At 32.1% G+C, this 22,333-nt stretch overlaps 2 protein-coding genes across 3 annotated transcripts in view; one reads left to right on the top strand and one right to left on the bottom strand.

Annotated features, from left to right (window-relative positions):
- Positions 1 to 15,343, bottom strand: LOC132758150 (uncharacterized transporter slc-17.2-like). Of its 2 annotated transcripts, none has more exons than XM_060749683.1 (12): positions 15,235 to 15,343; positions 11,661 to 11,736; positions 10,790 to 11,097; positions 10,362 to 10,601; positions 9,319 to 9,406; positions 8,959 to 9,054; positions 8,457 to 8,581; positions 6,085 to 6,240; positions 4,762 to 4,894; positions 4,300 to 4,450; positions 3,491 to 3,581; positions 1 to 902 (listed from the first exon to the last, which is right to left on the bottom strand). In XM_060749683.1, exons 2-12 carry the CDS (start codon positions 11,731 to 11,733, stop codon positions 654 to 656), a joined length of 1,710 nt encoding a protein of 569 aa, XP_060605666.1. In that variant the 5' UTR covers positions 11,734 to 11,736; positions 15,235 to 15,343; the 3' UTR covers positions 1 to 653. The 2 variants fall into 2 exon arrangements, with proteins under 2 accessions (XP_060605666.1, XP_060605667.1); XM_060749684.1 differs by lacking the exon at positions 15,235 to 15,343 and adding an exon at positions 14,515 to 14,549.
- LOC132758149 (uncharacterized transporter slc-17.2-like) overlaps positions 14,716 to 22,333 on the top strand; it is a 13,978-nt gene continuing 6,360 nt past the window's right edge. Inside the window, exons 1-7 of the mRNA XM_060749682.1 lie at positions 14,716 to 14,918; positions 19,326 to 19,411; positions 19,788 to 20,113; positions 20,618 to 20,857; positions 21,158 to 21,245; positions 21,451 to 21,546; positions 22,128 to 22,252. Of these exons, the coding sequence (XP_060605665.1) occupies positions 19,339 to 19,411; positions 19,788 to 20,113; positions 20,618 to 20,857; positions 21,158 to 21,245; positions 21,451 to 21,546; positions 22,128 to 22,252 (948 nt within the window). The 5' untranslated portion in view covers positions 14,716 to 14,918; positions 19,326 to 19,338. The remainder of the gene's footprint in view (positions 14,919 to 19,325; positions 19,412 to 19,787; positions 20,114 to 20,617; positions 20,858 to 21,157; positions 21,246 to 21,450; positions 21,547 to 22,127; positions 22,253 to 22,333) is intronic.

The raw sequence follows: 22,333 nt of genomic DNA on the forward strand, positions 1-22,333 counted from the left end.
TATTTTGAAAATAGATGCACTTGTTATATCTTTACTAACACTTTGTATTACATCTGGTTATTCCACCTTCAAGCTTTGTTAGATACTTGTTGAATTTACGTGTTTATTTTCAAATTTTTATTTTCAAATACATTTTACAAAATGCGTGAATAATAATGGCCAAGGTCACATAATCTTACATAGGTTAAGGAAATTACATATATATACATGTTGTCAGACACTACTAAGTTCAATGCCCAAACATGTTGTTGCATTACATTGTGGTTCTCTTAAAAATAATATATATTCATAATGCTCCTGGAGACCTTTACATTGACTGGTATCAGAATGTTAGTCTGAAACATGTAGCATTATCTAAAGAAAGAATGGGTAAGAAATGTACCGCCTCAAGGTCACTTCATAACACAGAGTTGTATAAGAAAGTTTAAGTATAATGCTCACCTCAAAACCTTCAAGTACTACAGATTATTTGACATGTAGTGTTGTCAAGTGGTCATGTACAAAAGCTACATAAATTATAGCCCTTGAATTAAAATTGGGACCACTCTGGAGCAATGCAGGACCAATGAAGGGTCACCATGGTCCTTGTGTTTTCTGTCCTTATCCTGAGATATTTTACATTTTTACATCATAAACATTTTAAATTTAATTTATCATGTGTCATTAACCGGTGATATTTCATCCTGATCGTCAGTTTTATCTTGTTCAGATATTCCAACTTCTTTATTAAACTTCTTAACATGTAGTAACTCTTCACCATTGTCAATTTCTATTGTGATGTCATCATGATTTCTAGCCCATGGTTGTAAGAACACATCAGAACATATTAGGAAGGCGATTGTACCTATAACGTTGATACCAGCTGATAGAAAGAATACACGCTGCCATTCTTCTTGTAAACCCTGTAATTAGAAAACAAAATGCTATTATGTTACATTTGTTCCTAGTGGTCCATTGAAAGATATCTTAACGCTTTATTAAACTTATTCTTATACGTTCACTAAGCAAGTGCATTTTGTATTTACAAATTTTACATTATATTGATAATTTTTTGCTGGAACCATTCTGTCTTTCTGTAAACAATTATTGGTAAGATTGTTTACAAATGTTCATTATTTACTTGTCTCTTATTTGGAGGCTATACACTATTGTAGGAGTCTACACATTCTTACAGTTCACACTTATCACTTGCATACAAGTATTATATTTACACTTTGATCTATTAGAATACATGTAAAATGTAATCGTTCTATTTTCTACCTTAACAGTTGCTATGTAATCTATAAAAACCAGGTACGTATATTAACGGTATCCGCAACTCTATACAGTAAATCAATAACGGTAAATTATGCTGTCGTGGTAGATAATCCATCCAGACTGCCGATCGTTATTGATTTTTATCGACGATTACATATCATTAAGCGCGTGTGATATTTTGACCTTGGTTATTTAAATTACCGTTTCAACATGTTATTTTCTGTTCAATTTTTTTTAAAAGTAACATATTCTAGAAAGCTGAAAAGATATTATTATTAAATCATGAGCGATTTAGTATTGAAGAAAATTACGACGAGTTAAACAACAGATGTTTTTTTTTTTTGTCTTCTCGATTTTATTGTCAAAAACGATTCAGTTAAAAATAATGATGCCCTCTTCGAACAAATATAAGATTTTTTTTCGTAATTTATGGTCCGGAATTTAGCCAGAATACCTATCAAAAGAAAGCTGAGGAATTTGATCTTTTTTAACCGTGTAATTATCATTTACAAAGCTAAATTATTTCCGTGAATTGTAACGAGTAAAAACGCAACTTTTACTACCTGACCAAATCGCAACTGCACACGAAAGGAAATTTTTATATACATGTATGAACAAGTTATTATTGTTTCGTCATTTTTTTTGCCCGAAATTTGATTGAAAAAATTTATTTATAAAAAAGCTTAATAAACTGTAGTTAATTTTTTTTTGTTTTCAATTTCTATTATCTTAAATAATGCGAATAAGATTCCGTGAAGAATCACATGACCAAAATCATCTTGCATGTTTCGAACGCCAACTTTTACCATTAATTTTAACTTATTAAGCCCTTATATTTTTTTTATTTGAACATTGTTTAAGAATGAAGTTATCTATCTATCTTATTTTTAAAATTGAATAAAAGTATGATTATATAATTTTCAAACTGCCCACCAGAAAAGAGCCTCTTATAAAAATGTTCGTTTTCTCAAGGTACGTATATTTTTCTGAAAAACGGCCTAAACATTTTTTGTTATGAAAGTATTGTGAAAATAAGGTACAATTGTACCGTCATAATTGATGTTTTCATGCAGATTCAGTAATTGATTTAATCACGGTTATTAATGTGCATCTATTTAATGTTCAATTGTGATAGTTTTCACACTTTTTCTATCAGTCGTGTCCTGTTTGGAAACTGTTTTTTAGTGGGTAAGGCTAGATTATTACTATATCCAGTTAATTGTTTGTTAATTTATTTAACATATTTTCTGTGTTGCTTTATACAATTATATGAGCCAAACTGTTTCACCACTACATATGTCAGTATCTTTTCAGGTTCTCTTGAATGAACGTACATTTTTCGAGAGAATAGACATTAAGGTTATTGGAATAGTAGTATCAGGCTACCTGCGTAGTAAAAAAAAGAAATAAAAAGGAAAAACACATTTATATTAAGTTTTGCCTTTTATTTTATAAACTGGATTTCATAAACTTTCAATAGCATCGCACTGGCCCTATAAAATGACTGTTTTATAGTGTTTTCATTTAGTGTCACTTTATTCCCGAAATTTATTTGACCACTTCTCTGCGGACTCTCCTGGCACAAGCCTGCCAAATCTTTTGAACTTTTTGGGCTGTATCAGGCATTCATTAAAATTGTCGTGCTGATCTACACTTGAAACCCTTGAAGCCACATTTGTTACGTCTGAAATAGAGACAATGTGACATTTATATAAATATTTTGTTTTTTATTCAAACAGAATAACCATGTACTAATGTTAATATACGTACCTGGAATAAACTAACAAAAAAGAGTTGAATATAACTTCTGAGTAAATGAAAAAAAAAAAATGGGGGAAATTCGATCAATTTTCAAAAGACCATAGCATTCAAAAATATTCAGTTTGAAAAATTAGTAAATAAATACACACCCCATTCACAATTAATGTAGTAACTTAACTTTTAAACTTTCATTTTGTTATTTTCAAGGTCTTTAGATACCTCTGATGTTTGGGCCAATATAGGTCGGTGAATTTATTTTTGCCACCGCAAAAAATTTACAAATTTCCTTCAAATTTCACGCCACAAAAACAACAGATCAGATGATGAGGGAGCCTTAAAAGTACCAACATTACTTACTTTAATATATTCTAAACCGATTTGTGCAAGTTTAATCAGTTTTCTACAAGTAGGTTAAGCCTGATAACTCTGCAGATTTTATACATGTTAATATACGTACCTGATAAAAACTTACATTCGGAGTCAGAACTCCAGCCATTATTGAGGCTACAATTGACGCAACAACTCCTCCGGCGTTTGTTATACCAAAAGCTGTTCCTGCAAACCTAAAATAGAACACATTTTAAGATCAAAGAATAATTGGAACACTTGGTAAAACCGGTTGATTGACTCAGTAAATTGATATGAAGCTTGTTCAGCAGACATGTGGCAGTATAATATGTTTAGGTAGAACTTGTTTTGTATTGTAATGTTACACTGTATCAGACACACACGTTGGTGTTCAGAAGGTCAATTGCTCGTATTAAGTATTAAATAAATTCCATGTTTATATTTTTAATTTTTGAAAATTATGTAACCAATAAAAATTTTACGTTTTCACATCTTTGAAACGTAACATGTATGGGATTTAAATCTCGAAGTTCGTTACGAAATCCTTCCAAGCTGAGCTAAATCAGTATGATAACATTTTACCTTTAGTACAATATTAACACTCATTTTTAAAAGGAAATTGTTATGATTTTCAATCTTATTTTTTTCTACACGTTAGATTGATATTATTATTTTTATTACAACAGCGTATGTAATTACAACTTCCTAACATTAGAATAACATCATCCTAAGCGTGTCATTGTACAGCACGCGACTACACCCCCATGCCAGATGAAATTTTCGCTAACGAAAACGCTAGTCTGATATGCAAGATAATTTTAAGGAGTGTTGGTAGCGTGAGGGATTTTGCATTTCCATTATCTCATGAACAGACTCAATGAAAACAGTGTCTGCGATTTTCAATTGTTTAGTTTTTGTTTTCAATGCACTCACTGTCCAGCGTATTCCGGATGATTTGTTAAGAACCCTCCATATGCAAAACCTGCGAATGTGCAGGCAAGACAGAGAAGTATCACAGCAATATAGCGGACCTGACATGAGACATAGCCGGCACTTACGAGACAAGTTGCCATTCCTAATTGACCTGAAAACAATAATAGTCTTTAAGAATAACTGACCAGATCAATTATAATGTTTGTAGATGTCATTACTTTAAAATCGTTTGAAGGGTATAAAAAAGGGAAGAAACCCTCTCGCATTATTAATATAAATGATGTAATAAGATTATGAAATTGTCTTCTTCCAACTTAATTAAAATGTAAAAAACTAAGTTTGTTCTAATTTAAACAACCGGTGTTAAAAGACGAGTTTAGATGAATGGCATAGAATTGCATGTATAGAATTATATAGAATTGTAGGGATGCAAATAAGAATGAAGTTATAAACTTGGCTCACATGCTGTACTAAACAATCGTCTTGTAGCCAGATGGCCAATCAGTTTTCTTTTGATGATGATCCCTGACAACTTCCCACATGCTAATGATGAAATAATAATGAAAATAAACGGCAATGCTGAATACAGACCATTCTGAAATATAAAGTAATAGTGCTTGGTTCCAATATTTGTGACGTTTAGTCATCGATATCTTCCTCAATTTGCCTTACACCCCGGAAAATTATTGATGTCAATATTTTCAGGTTTTAAAATAACACCATAATCTGCTGAATATTTGTACATTTATAAAACTTAACTTAGCTTAAGGTCTTCAGCGTAAACGCGTTTATATAGTGAGACATGGCATGAACCCGTAGGGAAAGTCCCCCAATAATCGTGATATGAATCTGATACGCTCCTATTCATTCATTGTGAATGCCATGTGATGAGGCGAGGCATATCCCGAGAAAATTATGTATAATCTGTTGAGAAGCCAAATAATAACATATCAAAAACTTATTACGAACATAAACTACCTAATAATTTCCGATTTGTTAATTTACCGAATAATGTCCAAGAATTAATTGGAAAATGGTATTTGCAAATGAAAACCATGGTTTTAAATCAACGTGTTATTCTAGTTATGCTTCCGGACAGGTCTGATCCAAAACTTTAATGCCGCATCAGATGAAAAACGTTAAAAGGCGGCTTATAAAGTTTTGGAAGCCAGAACTAAACTTTATCCTGCTTTGAATTTAGAAAAGTCCATTTGAAATTAAAGGTTTTCAATGTAACACTAGAAAATTTGACATGCAATTAACAAAATAAAGCGGAGTATGACAGCAAGAATGTATAGGCTAGTAACTTTCTGGTCCAGGACAGTAAGGGTTAAATATCACTGAAGCCATGGTTACAGACTGCCAAAGAGATGTCGACCCTTGATATGCTTTGTTATTTTTTAGGCTTTTTTATGTTCTTGATTTCGGATTTTACTCGATCCGGTGTTTTAAAAAAAATAATGGTGTATTCAACATGTTAGTACGAGAAGGAGCAGTCACTAAAAATTTTATAACAAAGCAATAAATTTTGTCCATTTAACCATTACTGAGAAACATTGATTCAGTTTATTTTTACACATTTTTCACTTAAAAGTTCTATACATTCTTGAGCAAGTGAAAAAATGGCATATTTCGTTAATATCCTTGTTTTGTAAAGATCAAATAAGCACCGATAAGACTAGAAGCTGGTCATCGCAACCCAATTGAATTCAAATTTGATACGACAATGGCGGAGTTGACCGATTTCATACAAATTATTATCATTATTAAATACATGTATCTCACCGATGTAACATCAAACTTGAGCACTTCTTTTAGGAACAATGGTATGTTGATAAGTATGGTGAAGAAACTCCAGTTGAAAGAAAAATGTGCAATAAATGTTGCCCAAAGTGGTTTCGCTAGTAGCAGACGTTTCCATGGAATTTTTGGTCGTTGATTCTGTAAAATAACATTAAAATCTTATAAAATGTTAGGAAAATAATTTAAATTCAATATTCTTATCCTGGTTGTGGGTGTTAGTATTTAAATGTTTAATTGAAATTAATTCGTATTGATAAGAAAAAGAAACTACCAAAACAAGCAACATAATTAGCGTTTCCAACGGATGTGACAGAAAATCTAAAAGAGAACAGTGTGACAGTTTTCTATTCAGTGATAGTACTTTCTTTTTTTTATAACTTTTGTAATAGTGTTATATGACGAAATTTAAAATATGACCAGAATTATCAAGCCGAATGCCTTTTAACATGTTTAATTTTAATCAACTAAATTGAATTCAAAAATGTCTTAAAACATAATGAAACGGTAATGGTCAGTCTTAAAGGAACTCCACAGAGGCCCAAAAGCCTAAAATCATAAAATATGAGTTCCTTACAGAGATCATCTAAGGCACTTAAAACAGAAAAAGTATACATAAGATAATTAATAAATGAGCTGCGTCACGACAAAAGCAACATAATGGGTTTGCGACCAGCATGGACCCAGACCAGCCTGCGCAGTCTGCTCAGGATCCTTGCTGTTCGCTATCAGTTTCATTACTTGTTATAGGGTTTGTAGGCGAACAGCATGGATCCTGATCAGTCAGCGCGAATGCGCAGGATGGTCTGGATTCATGCTGGTCGCAAACGCATTATGTTGCTTTTGTCGTGACGCGGTTCAAATGTATTCGGATTTAAATCGTATTTTTATGCCCCCACAATGTGGGAGCATATAGCGTTGCACTTGTCCGTCCGTCCGTGTCCGTCCGTCCGTGTCCGTCCGTACGTCCCGAAATCTTGTGAACGCAACTCCTCTTAAACCGGATGGCAGATTTTGCTTAAACTTACAGGGATTAACAACCCTAATGTGTAGATGGTAGTAAAGGAAGGAATTTTCGCTGCGACCAAATTTAACAGAATTATGGCCCTTTGTTGATTTTTTTACTAGATACTATGTAGAAATTTTGTGAACGCAACTCCTCTTAAACCGGATGGCAGATTTTGCTTAAACTTACAGGGATGAACAACCTTAATGTGTAGATGGTAGTAAATGAAGGAATTTTCGCTGCGAACAAATTTAACAGAATTATGGCCCTTTGTTGATTTTTTTTCACTATATACTATGTAGCAATTTTGTGAACGGCAACTCCTCTTAAACCGGATGGCAGAATTTTGCTTAAACTTACAGGGAATGAACAACCTTTAAGGTGTAGATGGTAGTGAAGGAAGGAAATTTTCGCTGCGACCAAAATTTTACAGAAATTATGGCCCTTTGTTGATTTTTTCACTATATACTATGTAGAAAATTTTGTGAATGCAACTCCTCTTTTAAACCGGGATGGCAGATTTTGCTTAAACTTACAGGGACGAACAACCTTAAGGTGTAGATGGTAGTAAAAGGAAGGAATTTCGCTGCGACAAAATTTTACAGAATTATGGCCCTTTGTTGATTTCTTCACTATATACTATGTTAGAATTTTGTGAATGCAACTCCTCTTAAACCAGATGGCAGATTTTGCTTAAAACTTCCAGGAATGAACAACCTTAATATGTAGATGGTAGTAAAGGAAGGAATTTTTGCTGCAACCAAACTTTAACAGAATTTATGGCACTTTGTTGATTTTTTCATTATATACTATATAGAAATTTTGTGAACGCAAACTCCTCTTAAACCGGATGGCAGATTTTGCTTAAACTTCCAGGGATTAACAACCTTAATGTGTAGATCGTAGTAAAGGAAGGATTTTTTGCTGCGACCAAATTTAACAGAATTATGGCCCTTTGTTGATTTTTAGTTTTCAACTTGTGGCACATGTAGTCCAAAAAATATTTGACCTAGAGTCATAAGATTGACAGAACAGTGGCGTGTGGGGGCATCAGTTTCTGGACACATTTCTAGTTTTGCTATTCTTCGCCTGATTTGAGTGAAAAGCGCTGCAACGCTTTTCAATTTTTGGGTAAATTTTACAATAAGAATAATTATTCTGAAGAAAAAAAGTGGTCGAATGATCTGCAATTTTGCACGCACATAATTGGTCAAGACCTACATCAAATGGAACATTATTCTCGGAAAAAATAAGTTCAGTCCTGTACGTCATGTCAAGAAACCTCAGTGGAGCCCCCTTTAATATAATCAAATAAATGTGATTTCAAAAAGTAGGACAACAAATGATTTACTGTTGTCACGTGTCTTTTAGATGATTCTATATACTCCAGTTCTTTGACAGAAATTCTAGGATGATGTGAAGGCAGACTGTAACCTTCGAAAATCCACAAACATGTAAATAGCCCAGTTATGCACCCTACAATGGTAAAGTGATAGAACAACATTATATCAAAGCCATATCAAGATTTGTAGCTTCTTAACAAATGCAAATGTACTTTGGACGATTGTCTAAATACTCAAATATTTTATTGCAACGGCAACAGTTTAATTAAATATTTTGATTAAAATCGAATGCATTGCATGAAAATAGGTAAAAAATCGCATACAATACGGATAAAAATATTATCAAATATCCTTAAATATCTAAGAGAACATTCTCATATTACTAATCATAATGTATTTTGTCCAGGTTTATGCATTGTTCATACTTCATTCTCAGTCATAATTGTTATGTTACAAGAAATGTTGTATTTTTTTGTTACCTAGCAACCATTTATATAAGTAAGATTATACCGTGTATATAAAAAATAGATCCCCAACCGTTATCGAACCCGTACACGCACAGAAGGCCCGATGTTAGAAATGTAACAATGGTTCCCGTAAACGCACCTAGAAAATACAAAAGAAATGAATACATGTATAAACAACCATTTAGTCCTTTTGATTTCTTTTTTTTACGATTTTGTTTTTTATAAAAGTAGCACACCCGTCAAAACATTAATAATGGGCAATATTAACCATAATGTATGTATCCGAATTAAGTTCAATAAACTGTTTCAACGGCTCCTGAAATGATGATAATAAAAATCATACAGATGAATGCAATTAGAAACAGTATAGTAATTATGAAGACTCGAACATTTGTCATCCTACCTGAAGCGCTGACAGCTATCATGAGTGGCTGTTCGTTGGGTGTACCCCAAGAATATATCATTGACATACCAGCTGGAACAACGGAACCCTGAAAGCAAAATATGGATCTTTGTAACATTGTCTGTTTAATGCCAAAACTTAACCATTTATCTGCAGGAGCCGCTAGTCCTGACAAAAGCCGAGGGGAGTGGCCCTATAATGTGACAAAGACGACGAGGAAGGTCTTTTCACAGCTAACCTTCTTCATTATTGTCACTGGTTACTGTATGTTTAGATCCTCACAGACCGCTGTAGAGTGACCTTCTTTCGGATAATCTTCTCTGGAAACTGAGGTAAATTATCCCTTTATACTTAAAAATATAAAAATAAAACTATTAGGGACATGACTGGTGACATGTTTGGGATCCGTACTCGACAACAAAAGCTCAACGGGCGAATTGACTTTCATTAAGTATAGACCTCATACATAGACTACATACATACCTCTAATAAGAAGCCTTTGGCACCAGTATAAAGCCATGCTAGCACAACAGTGCAGTCTGGCCATGCTCTATACTTGATGGCTCCTTTTTTAGTATTTTGATAATGAAATCATCCTTAATTCTTTGAACAGACAGTTCTAAATTCAACTCGGGTAAAAAAATCTATTACACAAATTCAGCATGTTAATGGGTACTATACGACATAAAATTGGTAAGTTGAAATCAGACATATAGATTGTTATTTAGCACAAATTGATTGTATTGAATAAGATCCATAATTGCACGTCTTATAAAATCGAACTGTAAGCGGATGCCGTTCGAATTGATACTGATTGACTAAAAGATTTTAATTTCATACAAAAATTACGATATGTGACGCATCCAACAAAAAGTGGCATCGAGGTTATAATGTAGAACCGCTAATAACAACACAAAATTGAAGTAATAGTGCCTATCTATGTAATTTTTTTGTGAGTACCTTATTTGAAAATGTGAAAATGGAAAGTTCGGTATTTAACTTGCAAAAGCTCTTCGTCAAACGCGTCACAACTACATACTTACCCCTGCGAGACCAACACTAATCCTTATAACAAACACTAGTGCAAGGCTGGTTCTTGCACAAATTGGTGTCAACAATGAACATATTGTGCTTATCAACATGGCCGCCGTTATCACGTGCTTCCCGCCAAATGTGTCTGATATGTATCCGGATAAAATTTGTGTAAAAAACGAGCCATAGAAATACGACGATAGTAGTATGGATATTTCTGACTTCTTCCAATGGATCTCTGGTGACCATTCCTAGTGTAAAAATTGAGAACCTTAATTAGAACTGCACATAAACCATTGCATAATTTAAAACCTTTTACTTTCAACTATTGTGAAAAGATAACTTTTCTGGAAAATAATTATATAACTATGGCAAATGTAACAAATTTATAGTTAATAGTCCAGACCTCATCTCATAAAAAAAATCCGTAAATCCTTACCACTTTGTCTTTAGATACAATAGCGCCACATTCAGTATCAATCACATTGAGAGAGGAGTTGTCTTTCTTTACCAGGAACGTAAAGTTATTACCTCGGCTATTCTTTGGGGACACTTCTTCAGAAATATGAGTCCATGGTCTGGTTCCACTGTGTTCACCCTTTAACGCCGTTGTTTCTTCAAGTGTGGTGTCTACCATGCACACCACTGCAAGACTTAAATTTACGCGGTGTGTATACAGCAGTGTGAAACATAGAAAAATATAAGCAGCCATACTCCATCGTGTTGAACAAAGGGCTGTATAAGGATCTGCAGAGAAATATGATACAAGCAGTTGTCTTACATCTGGTGATATTTATCAGAAGCGTTCTAGGTTGCGTTTGATGGAAAGTCCTTTGTCTAAAATTAGTTTTTAGACCAAAAGTGAGACAGTTTTTTGTTTCAAAGAAAATGTAAAAAAATATGACTCCTATTTAAATGCTTGTTCAATTTCTTAATAGTCATGAAGATAAGCATGAACAGATTGTTGGTTGAAGCATGTGCCATTGTATCTATTTATTTTCCTATGGGGGTAGAAAATTATCAAAATTCCAAGTCTTTGACTTAAGCTCAAAATATTTATTGGAACGGTTTTAAATTAGTCCTATAGTTGTTCGTACGTTCTAGGACTTAGGATACACCTAGGACTTTCTAGGAAACGCCGCCCTGAACTTATAAGATGTTTGAAACTAGGGACGTTAATTAATATAACTTAATAAAACTATAATTTTGACTTCTGCACACCAACAAAAGTCAAAGTAAGCAAATACATAGAATCTGAGATTTAACAACATAATACCATATCGCTATTTGAATTAATAATCGTTAATCACCTTTGTATTTGACTTGTGACGGCGTCTCTTCATTTGCATACAATTTATCTGCTTCATTGGCTTCTCCAGCCATCGTCTGCAACAGAAAAATATATAAACAATATATTGTAAAAAAAGAATACAAATAATTTTCTTTGGTGTAACTTATCTCAAAACAAGAGGCAAAATGATGCTTCTTTATCCAACAAAACAAAAAGGCAATAACAGTAGTACGATTTCAGCTGACATAAAATTACTACATGTACTTGTGTATGTCATTTTTGCAAATTAACTTAGAAGAGTAAAAAAAGTATATGTCTAGAAATTATTTTTTCTGTTTTAAACGGGACAAAGTTCAATGTTTCTTGCTTTCAGTCTATAAATAATAAGAAATCAACTTATATAAATCGCTATAGATAAAGCAAGATAAACAGCTTGTATAAAAAAGATGCGATGCATACACTAAAATACATTCATTCCGTGTTCGTTCAATGAAGATTGCGACACAATGCAAATATCTTTGTAAACTGAGTTCGAAGCACGTGTTGTAATGCAAACATATGTAAACACAGGCGTGATACAGAAATGCACGGTGTTTGAAGCACGTGTACCGCTTAGAATAAAATAAAGAAAGCATGAATATCTCACGATGCGTCCTAGGTCATATGATTTATTATTAAGTTCAACAGAAGTGCCTGTTAGAGATAATGTACAGAGACAGTCATATTGAACAATTGGATAAATAACACAAATGTATCTTGTTAAACCTTTCACCTGTTGAATTCATTTATTTTACTTATTTTTTCCAGCTCCAATTATCATTTTTTGGGCACATTATGCATTTCCTTTTAGTTAGGGCAATCAGTAGCTTTATAACATTTAAAAAATGGGTTTAAAGCTTGTTAAAAGTACATGTATCACCTGCGCAAAGTAGCGCTGAAAGTGAATTCATTTGTTATAAAAGTAGCAAAGTGTAAACAAAGTAGTATTTTGACTTCCATACAAAATACTTAATTTCTAAATCTATGAAAATAGCCAAAGATAACAGTGACAAAAGATGGTTCAGGTGATTGGCCAATAGGTAACTTTGCAGAAACTATAACAGGAGACCAAAATACAAAGTTTGTCAAAAGTAAAAATAAAAGCATGCGGAAACAATAACAGGAGACCAAAATACAAAGTTTGTCAAAAGTAAAAATAAAAGCATTGCTGAGGCATAATGCATGGGAGCCAGCCAACAGTTCTGTATATAGAGCCTGGTCATATTGTACGGTTGTGTATTCTGGCATGGCTCTATACTGAAGGAAAAGGCTTATCACTTTCGGTTCCAGTAGGATAAATATTAAGAACTAAAATGTTTTGAGTGGTAAGATGTGTCCGCACGTAAAAATTAGACTGCATAATATGCAAAGTGTATTTTATATTAAGACTATCGCACGGTTATCAGCCTTTATCAGTTTTGAAGGAATATTTCATTACATAAAACAGTTATCTTATAGTCTTGGAATGAATTGTGAGTTCATAAAACTATGTCAGCTGATGAAGTTGAGACTCTTTACAAGTTTGTTATATAATTTAATTATATATTTTTGCGCACCAAAGTTTTATTTGTATAGAAAAACACGCAAACATAAAGTGGGGAACGCTAAATGAGTTCGTAATTGATTAAAGGCAACATTAAAAAATCACTTACAAAAATCATCTTCTCATCTTAAATCTAAGTCATATTTTTTTAAAAACGTGTTGTAACTTTTTAAACAATATAAATGCAAAGTGTATTTATTTAGTACTATCTAAAATTGATCGTATTTTGTCTAAAAATGTATATAAGTAATTATTTTTCTTTTCTTTATATTTACGATTTTATGCTTGTAGCATTCAGTTTATAGTTATTATCAAATTATTTGCTCAGTTAAACGTATACTAAACGCACTATAAATGCTTTTGCAAGATTCACTAAGTTCATTTTAGATTCACTTATAGTTCTGATTTCCATAACTTTATATGCCGCTTTTATTTTGACGTTATGCGACAGGTCTAGCAGTACTATAAAACCTGTTCTAGCTAATTCACTTAAAGTGTTATAAATCAAAGATTCACTGACTATGTACTTATTTGCGCTTTCAATTTCGTTTCAATTTGAGATGCACTCAAATCTCAATCTTGCAATCAATTTGAAATTCATTATCAATGTTGTTATCAATTTAAGATGTACTGTAAACGTTGTTATCAGTTAAGATGAACATTTAATGTTGTTATCAATTTAAGATGCACATTCAAAATGTTATAATTTAAAGATTCATTATTAATTTTTCTTATCAATTTAAAATTCATTTTCAATGACATTGTTATCAACCAATGTTGCTATCAATTCAAGATGTGTCGTAAATTTTGTTATCAATTTTATGATGCCCAATGGTTGATATAAAATGGTTTAAACGAGATATTAATAATAGCAAAAGTAAACGTTATAAGCTTGTAAACACGTTGTTTAATATTGATACAGTTTTTAACACTGGAAAACTGATTTCTAATTTGATTATTAGTAAGATAACAAATGCTTTCTAGAGTGATGTTTTAAAAGATTGTATAGAGTTTGTAGATTAACTTGGTACAAGTATTACATATTCCACGTTTTTACAATCACAATTTTTAGCAGAAAATAGATGTATTTACATTCAGGCATTGTATAATAATGGAATCAGATTTTTTAAAGAAATTCTAAATATACAGGGAAATTTTGAAGATTTGATACATTTACAAACGGTTTAACCTGTGAATATTTTACAATATCATAGTTAAAAACAGGCAATAAAATTGTACATGCAAGAAGTTTAATATTTTGATAAATAACAATTTGATTAACGTTCAATACCGTAAATTATCAGTTATTTTCTGTCTTAAGATACATTAAAAACAATGTGAACATTGAAAATATCATCAATACATAACATTTCATTAATTTTATCGCCGTTTTAGTTAGGCCTAACGAAATGTATCAAAGCTGTTTGGGAATCACCAGAATAAGGCTGCATATAATGTAATCGATTGGTTCGCATTTCGCGAGTTATATTTAGAAAAAAGGTAATATAGGAAAATCCTATAACGTGAATAAATACTACACTTCTTCAACAACTCGTGTAAACACAATTAATGTATTTAATGTCCTGCTTTTTTCAAACAATGTTTAAGAGGTTGTACATGTTGATATAAAATGTGATCATAATAAAGATGGAAATATTTTTTGAATACGTAAATGGCTTTATATCGAGTACAAAGGTTTGTCTCTTTTCTTTTGTATAATGTCAAGGTCATTTAAACTCTTAATGATCGAGGACATTAGCATTGTATACAATTTATGTTCCGTGTACACGTGAGCGTTAAATTTGAAGAATTTGTCAGCTGAATATATATAATCAATATAATCATCGTACAATGTAAAAATCACCCCGAGACGGCTGTGATATCTGATACATTGTAATTTCAGAAATACATACATGTACAATTACATTTCTGTAGTCTATAAATAGTGTAAAATACTTAGATTATAAATATTATCTTACATTAAACATACTGTGAAATAACTTTAACTTACATGAGTCGAGTCCGTCGGAAACGTTCAACAAACAAGTAATCTTTTGTGTATATAGATTGTAGTGTTAACTACTCTAGTTTATTGATAAAACATGTGTACAATATTCAAATGACATTTAGTATGTTTAAATATATCCAGGTATATACAGATATAAAATGGGATGTAGATGGCACATAAAATTATGTGATATTTTTTTGTGTATTAAAACAAATCGAATTTTATTTTTCATGATTTTAGAATGAAATTAATATGTATAGAAGTTATTGTTTGTATGTGAGTAATTATAAAAAAAGTTTACTAGTTATTTTGTATATAGATTCATATTAATTTACGGACACATTAACTATTTTAGATTTTACTTAACATTAATTTTAAAATTGTCCTCATCATCTCAATAATAATTTTTATATCGGAATTTTTATGTGACATTTATCCCATATATACATGTAAATGTTAGTATCAATTATATATAATTTATCACATGTAAGTATATAATATTTGCATCATTTCAATAAAAGATTATCATATTGCATTTTTACAAGGGTCGTTCGAAAAGAGAGTTGTCATAAATCTTAATTGATCATTATTGGCGACGCCGGTGAGCGGCGTCGTCTATTATGGAACGCTTTTTATTTTTGCCTATGGAAGGAGCTGTTATTATTAGCAGTTAATTTCATGTTGTGTAAATTAGTTTTATTTTGATTCGTAAAAATCAAGTAAACAAATGTGTTGTTATATTTGTATTTAATAACTTTATGTAAAAAGCATGTGCATTGTGATATTATTTTCACGAAATTGCGGGTTAAGTTTAACAGCTTGTCCCTTAGTTTTAATTTACAATACTAAAACCCGGATTTCGAATATCGTTGTGGTCTAGATTGAGGCCGTATCATTTATACATTTTCAAAATTTTCCTACAAGAAGAAAGTTCACCTGCAATTGAGTATAAGGATAGGTAATGGAACTGTTGTAAACGATTATCCTATTGATTTTATCCTTATTACATTTATCTGTTGCGCAGAATGGTTGTTTTTACAAAGTGTACCAGTATCCGGATGTTGAAAGTTATCCGATTTTCTGCAATTACTGCTGACACATGGCCATCTATTTTTTTATGAATACTTTACCATTAATTTGCATGGCTTGATAAAATTGAACCTGCAACATTTCATAATTTTGCTGTTTATCGTGTTCTTTTGGGTTTCAGGTTTTCTTTATTTTAAGGGGAAGTAACTTATGTTTTACTAAATTATTTGTTCTTTTCTGTCTATCTTAGGTATTACTTATAATACTATTTTTGTTGTATATAATTCACCAGTTGTAAGGTCATCAAAAGCATGTTAATGTTAGGATTTCATATTTATTTAATATAAACTGGGAATTATTAATGTTATGTGCATGTACATGTATATCTTAGACAGTAGTATATTGATATGTAATTGAGACTTATAATTTTTCTGCATTTAAAGAGATACAGTTATGTCATTATTATTAAAGGGATGAGACTTTAAAGTTATAAATGATAAAACATGTATTGATTGAAAATGTCCTTAAACTTGGATCAAGCAATATAATTAATAAAGTCTCAAAAAATCATATTCTGAATAGTTATTCTATTTTTTTTCTAACATGTGCATAGTTTGAAAAGGACAGCTTCTCTCTTATCTATTTGTAATGAAGAGACACCGGTCTCAACCTCCAGATCTCCTGAGTCAACGCGACAACAGACTGTACATAGAGTAGATTGTTACTTGCCCTTGAATAAATTTGTGCACTAAATTTATAGTGGGTGATTTGTGCCACATGAAAACCAACATAGTACAAAAAGTAACTGGGCGCCAGATGAAAATGAAAACATGAAAATACAATCTACCACTAGTGGTTTGTTTGTTGCATTTTCATGTTTTTGCCCGGTGCCCTTGATGCAAAATACAAATCAGCCTTCATAAAATTTCTTATGTTGGTCACAGGTTAATGAGTTTCTGGTCAAGCTCAAAGTTTTTCTCATCCTATGACTGCATATAAGCATGAGTTCAATTTCCTATGCTCTGTAACATAAGAAATTCACGAACACAAATCGATATAGTGGGGAAATATGTTGTGGTTTAGAACTGTTTCATTATTAAAGAGAAAATGTGTAGCAGGACGGATAGCTCAGTTGGTCTTCTGAAAGTCATGGGTTTGAGTCATGGTCAGGCAGTTTCAGTCAGGGTTTAGAAGTGGTTTTTCAATTGACACATGTTTGATTCATTTAACAGATTGCATTATTTGAAATGGACAAAGGCAGTATTGCATGATACTTTTAGATCTACAAAGGGCATTTGATACAGTTGAACACACTATCCTGCACATGAAGAAGTTGTTTTTCTTCTTCTTCATGAAACTTCAAGCATCTGCCATATATAATGACATTCTTACATGGTTTAAGTCTTATCTCTGATAGTAGCTGGTTGATGTGGCTGGTACTTATTCTACTACTGCTCTGAGTACCTATGCTGTCCCCCTGATGTTCATTTTAGGTCCTCTTTTATGTCTTATATATGTCAATTACATGTCTTCAACCCTAAGCAATAAGCTTTTATTATAATGCACAGGCACGAGTATCAGACCTTGGATGAAAAAATATGGCCAGATTGATAAAAAACCTGTGTTCATCTTAAAAGTGTCAACAACCAAAATAAAATGTAAATAATGACCCCTTTAAAAATATACTTCAAGTTGATAGTATATTTTTAAAGGGGATCATTATTTACATTTTTTGTTTTGGTTTTTATAAACACAGTTTTTTTTATCAATCTGGTCATCTGGTCATATTTTTTCTTCCCAGGTCCGATACTCGTGCCAGTGATTATATGCTGATGACTCAGGAATCCTTGTGTCTCATAAATTAAATCTGAAGAAATTCTTTCTTATAACATGAGTCTTATAAGATTGCTTAATTGACTATAAATTGCCTTTGCATCTTGGCAAGACAAAGTCTATTCTTTTTTGGTTTAAGTTTCAACTTAACCTGGCCCTAGCCTCCAGGTCACATGTAATGGTACTGCTATAAAGTACACATCTTTTGTTAAGTATTTAGGTGCAAATCTGGATCAAATTCTTTTGGCGTCGCCCTTTGATGCTTTGCATCAATGCTTTTCTTGTTTCAGATTTGTACTAATCAGCATGCTTGCAATATCGTATAACTTTATAACCTATACATTTGTGTGTGTACAAGATACCGTGTAATGAACATTAAAGTTTATATTTGATATGGCAGTTGCGTAACAGGAATATTTATGCACGAAGTAATAGAAAGAGCACCGAAACACGAAGCTATCTGATTTGTACGAGGGGGCGTAGCCCCCGAGTATAAATCAGATTGCCGAGTGTTTTGGTGTTCTTTCTCTTTTGTATCATAGTCAAACATAAAAACACGTTCCCTGTTGTCACAATATGAAACCCCGGCAAAAATGAACCAATGAACGAACATCTAAAATGATATTTCTGTCGCATTCCCTTTCTCTGCCGTCACAATATGTAAACCCCAGCAAAAATGAGCCAATCAATGGGAATGCTCTGGAGTGCGGGTAACTAATAGTGCGGGTAACTAATACCCGCACTCCAGTTAACGCACTGTGCATGTATATGTATACGATTTAACCCTGACACATTTTCAACAGAAAGGTCTCCAAACTATGATACAATTGTCATTTATATGCCAACCTGTACTGAGAAATTAGTGTAAATATGTAATATTGATGTAAACTTTTTTTTATATTTATGCATATAAAGTACGTTAAAACTCTCAAAAAGTAAAATATATAATCATACAATGTATATTATGATATTGTTGCGAGGTTAGTTGTGTACTTCATACTTTAATTTAATGATGCTCCAATGGTTCTGGTTTCTTCTGATCGTTAAATCTTTTACTTTCAAATTAAAAAAAAATTTGGATGTATAGTGGCGTGGTAGTTGCAGCAGCCGTTTTGTTTTATCCTTTACAAACTTTTTTTGTAGCGATTCTCCAATATATTGTTTTTGTTGTCATTCCTTTGGAAGGATATTTTTTATATTGTTATTGTATGCACAGATAATTTGCATTTTAGGGACTAACTAGCTATGAGTGAGGAGCCTAAAGAAACCGACACTCTCGAAGCAAATGGTGAAATACCTCTCAAAGTTAAATACAAAGGTAATGGTTTTATATAAATTGTTGAATGTTAATCTAAAAGACCCATTATGCCGCAGAAATGCTATTATTTTTATTTTTAAAAAAACTTTCTACTTTTGGTATTTTGTTTCAGTTTACAAAAATACACATTTGCCACCTCGATGAACTATCTTATACTTTTTTGCTCAGTTGGCAACGGTTATAATCAAAGTTGAATGAGTATTTTGTATGGAAGACAAAACATTACTTTTAACATTTTGCTACATTTATGTATAACATTTACGAAATTTATTATTATTTGAAATAAAGTATTATATCTTTACCCATACTTTAAAGGAGTTCAGTAAAATATTATTTTTCGGAAATACAACGTAAGTCACAACTGTTTTATTTACAGATCCTAACACTTTCCTTTGCTCAACAAGATGGCGTATGGTTGCATATATATTTCTCAGTTTTGCCCTGTTGTATGTGCACCGGGTTAACCTCAGTCTTGCCATCGTTTGTATGGTAGATACCACCCACACAGATACCCCAGTGACACATATTAACAACAGTGAAACTGTTACTAATTATAGTTACAGTCAATATGTTAACAGTTCTGATCGATTAACATCTAATGTTTCTAAAGACATAAATGTTACATTCACTGTTGAGAATGATGTACTGACTGGAGAAGATTCCATTTCTAAGTGTGGAAATGTTAAAACAAATGAGAACAAGGTAATAATGAATCGGAAACTATCAACATGTTATAATTAAGGGACGCTTTTAGAAAGTGATATTTCGGTAGATGCCTTGTTTACAATTTGACTATTTGAAAATTCAATTTAAACAGAATACAAAAATGTATATATACATGTATGCTATAACTGAAGAACCTCAAGAAATCGAAAACATCGAAGCAAATCGTCAAGGGGCGAGACATGTTTTTAGAAGAAGTGATGTTGTTAGATACATATATTAAAGATACAGACATCACTATGTAATGATATTGTTATTACTCTTTAATAAAACGAGGAAAATGAGTTTTTTAAGTTTAAAATATTGATTACAAATATATGTTTGAAATTAAAAACACATATTTTATTTTGTCCTAGTATAAAGTATAAACTTGCACTGATATATGACTGACTTGTATGTGATAATATAAGACATCTTTAAGTAGATACAACAGTCATCAAAAAACCTTATTTTATTTTTAAGTTATTTTATGATGAGTTTTAGGAATGGATACCCGAAATTTACTGGGACAAGAAAGAAATTTCCATCCTTCTGTCTTCTTACTTCTACGGATCTTTCTTCACTCAAATTCCCGCCGGAACCATATCTGATATTTTTGGCGGGAAACACGTCATCACATTGGCCATGCTGTTGAGCACATTGTGTAGTCTGCTTACACCGATTTGTGCACGGACCAGTATTATACTAATGTTTGTCGTCAGGATAACAGTTGGCCTTGCTGGCGTAAGTTTCTTTGTCATTCCCACGTGTCCATTTAGTCCATTGTAGTAATATGCCTATCTCTGGAAAATAATCTTTTCATTAGCTATTATTGCTAACTGTTCAAACTCCGAGATGTAATTAATTTGGTGAAAGATAACAAATAAGCTATTTGCAAATGTGAAACCATGTACTACAATAACAAATAACAGAAATACAGAAAACTTAAATGCCAATGTTTTTATTATTGTTATGATATGAACGTTATTCACATGTCGTCATTAATAACACTAAAACATTGTTACTCTAACAACATTTTACCAGGGTTCAGTTATTCCAGCGGGAATGTCAATGGTGAATTCTTGGGCCACGCCCGCCGAGCGACCTCTAATGATAGCAGTTTGCGCTTCAGGTAAATTTTGTTATTTTTTTGTCTTTTGGTAAGACAGGTTTATCTTTCACTGATATTGCAGAGCGAAATCTGTAAGTGTTTTAATCTTCTTTAATGAAGAGACTTTGTAACTCTCTTTGTTTTCAGACAAAAGTTGTATTTTCCAATCGTTGCTTTTAAGTTACAAATTAAGCAATGTTTACTTTATTGACATGTCTTTTTTCAGGTCTTCTGACAGGTGCAATTGTAACTTTTCTAACATCAGGCTTACTTTGCGCATATGGATTTGACAACGGCTGGGCTTCTATTTTCTATATACACGGTATTTTTACCACTCTTTTTCTCAAACCCGTCTATAACTCGGAGTGTCTGAGTTATTGTATCCAGGATGATAATACATCAGATACTTCCTTGATTACATATACCAGAAAATATTGTTTTACATGTATTCATATAAATATTTAAATGTTCTAAAAAGTGTAACATATGACAAGCATACTATACCCGTACTGTCCAAGGCTGCTCACTTGGTGCACTCAGGATGCAATACAGCTTTGCATTAATCAATGGCGTTTATAGGATGAATTGGTACATTTTTTAAAGTAAAGCTCATGGGATCAAACTTGTCTGGCGTTCTTTATATAAAAAAACAGCCTCTTTCAAGATTTTCAGATGATGGGCCTGTCTGAAATCTGCGTTAGGTTTTGAGCTGTAATAATACATAATCAAACAATCAAAGTTACCAAACAGAGTTTCTTGCAATATGAAATTATCTCGATATGATGCATTTGTATTTACTACAAAAATCCCTGTAAATAAATTAAAATGTAGCATGCATGTTAAGAGATATAATTTAATGATACATATAACGTTTATCCTTACACTATGTCGTTGCTATTACAGGCTGTATTACTGGGCTATTTACTTTGTTGTGGATTTTCGAAGGTTACAGTCTACCTTCACATCATCCTAGAATTTCTGATAAAGAATTAGATTACATAGAATCATCTAGAATCCATTCCACAAGTGTATGCAGATATATTTTGATTTATTCTTATTTTCGATGACGAAATTAGTAATTGTTAGTAAAATAGTAATAATTATATGTA

The sequence above is a fragment of the Ruditapes philippinarum genome, unplaced genomic scaffold, assembly GCF_026571515.1.
Source record: "Ruditapes philippinarum isolate M1 unplaced genomic scaffold, ASM2657151v2 ctg7842_1_1_1_1, whole genome shotgun sequence".
In the NCBI taxonomy this organism is placed as follows: domain Eukaryota; kingdom Metazoa; phylum Mollusca; class Bivalvia; order Venerida; family Veneridae; genus Ruditapes; species Ruditapes philippinarum.

Bases quoted from the DNA above. Each gene is read 5' to 3' on its own strand.
- LOC132758150 (XM_060749683.1), bottom strand. From the start codon at position 11,733: ATGGCTGGAGAAGCCAATGAAGCAGATAAATTGTATGCAAATGAAGAG. The intron at 9,407-10,361 runs GTAAGTATGTAG...TTTTGCTTTCAG, and splicing joins TTAGTGTTGGTCTCGCAGGG to GGTTCCGTTGTTCCAGCTGG. The intron at 8,582-8,958 runs GTATAATCTTAC...TTACCATTGTAG, and splicing joins ATCTATTTTTTATATACACG to GGTGCATAACTGGGCTATTT.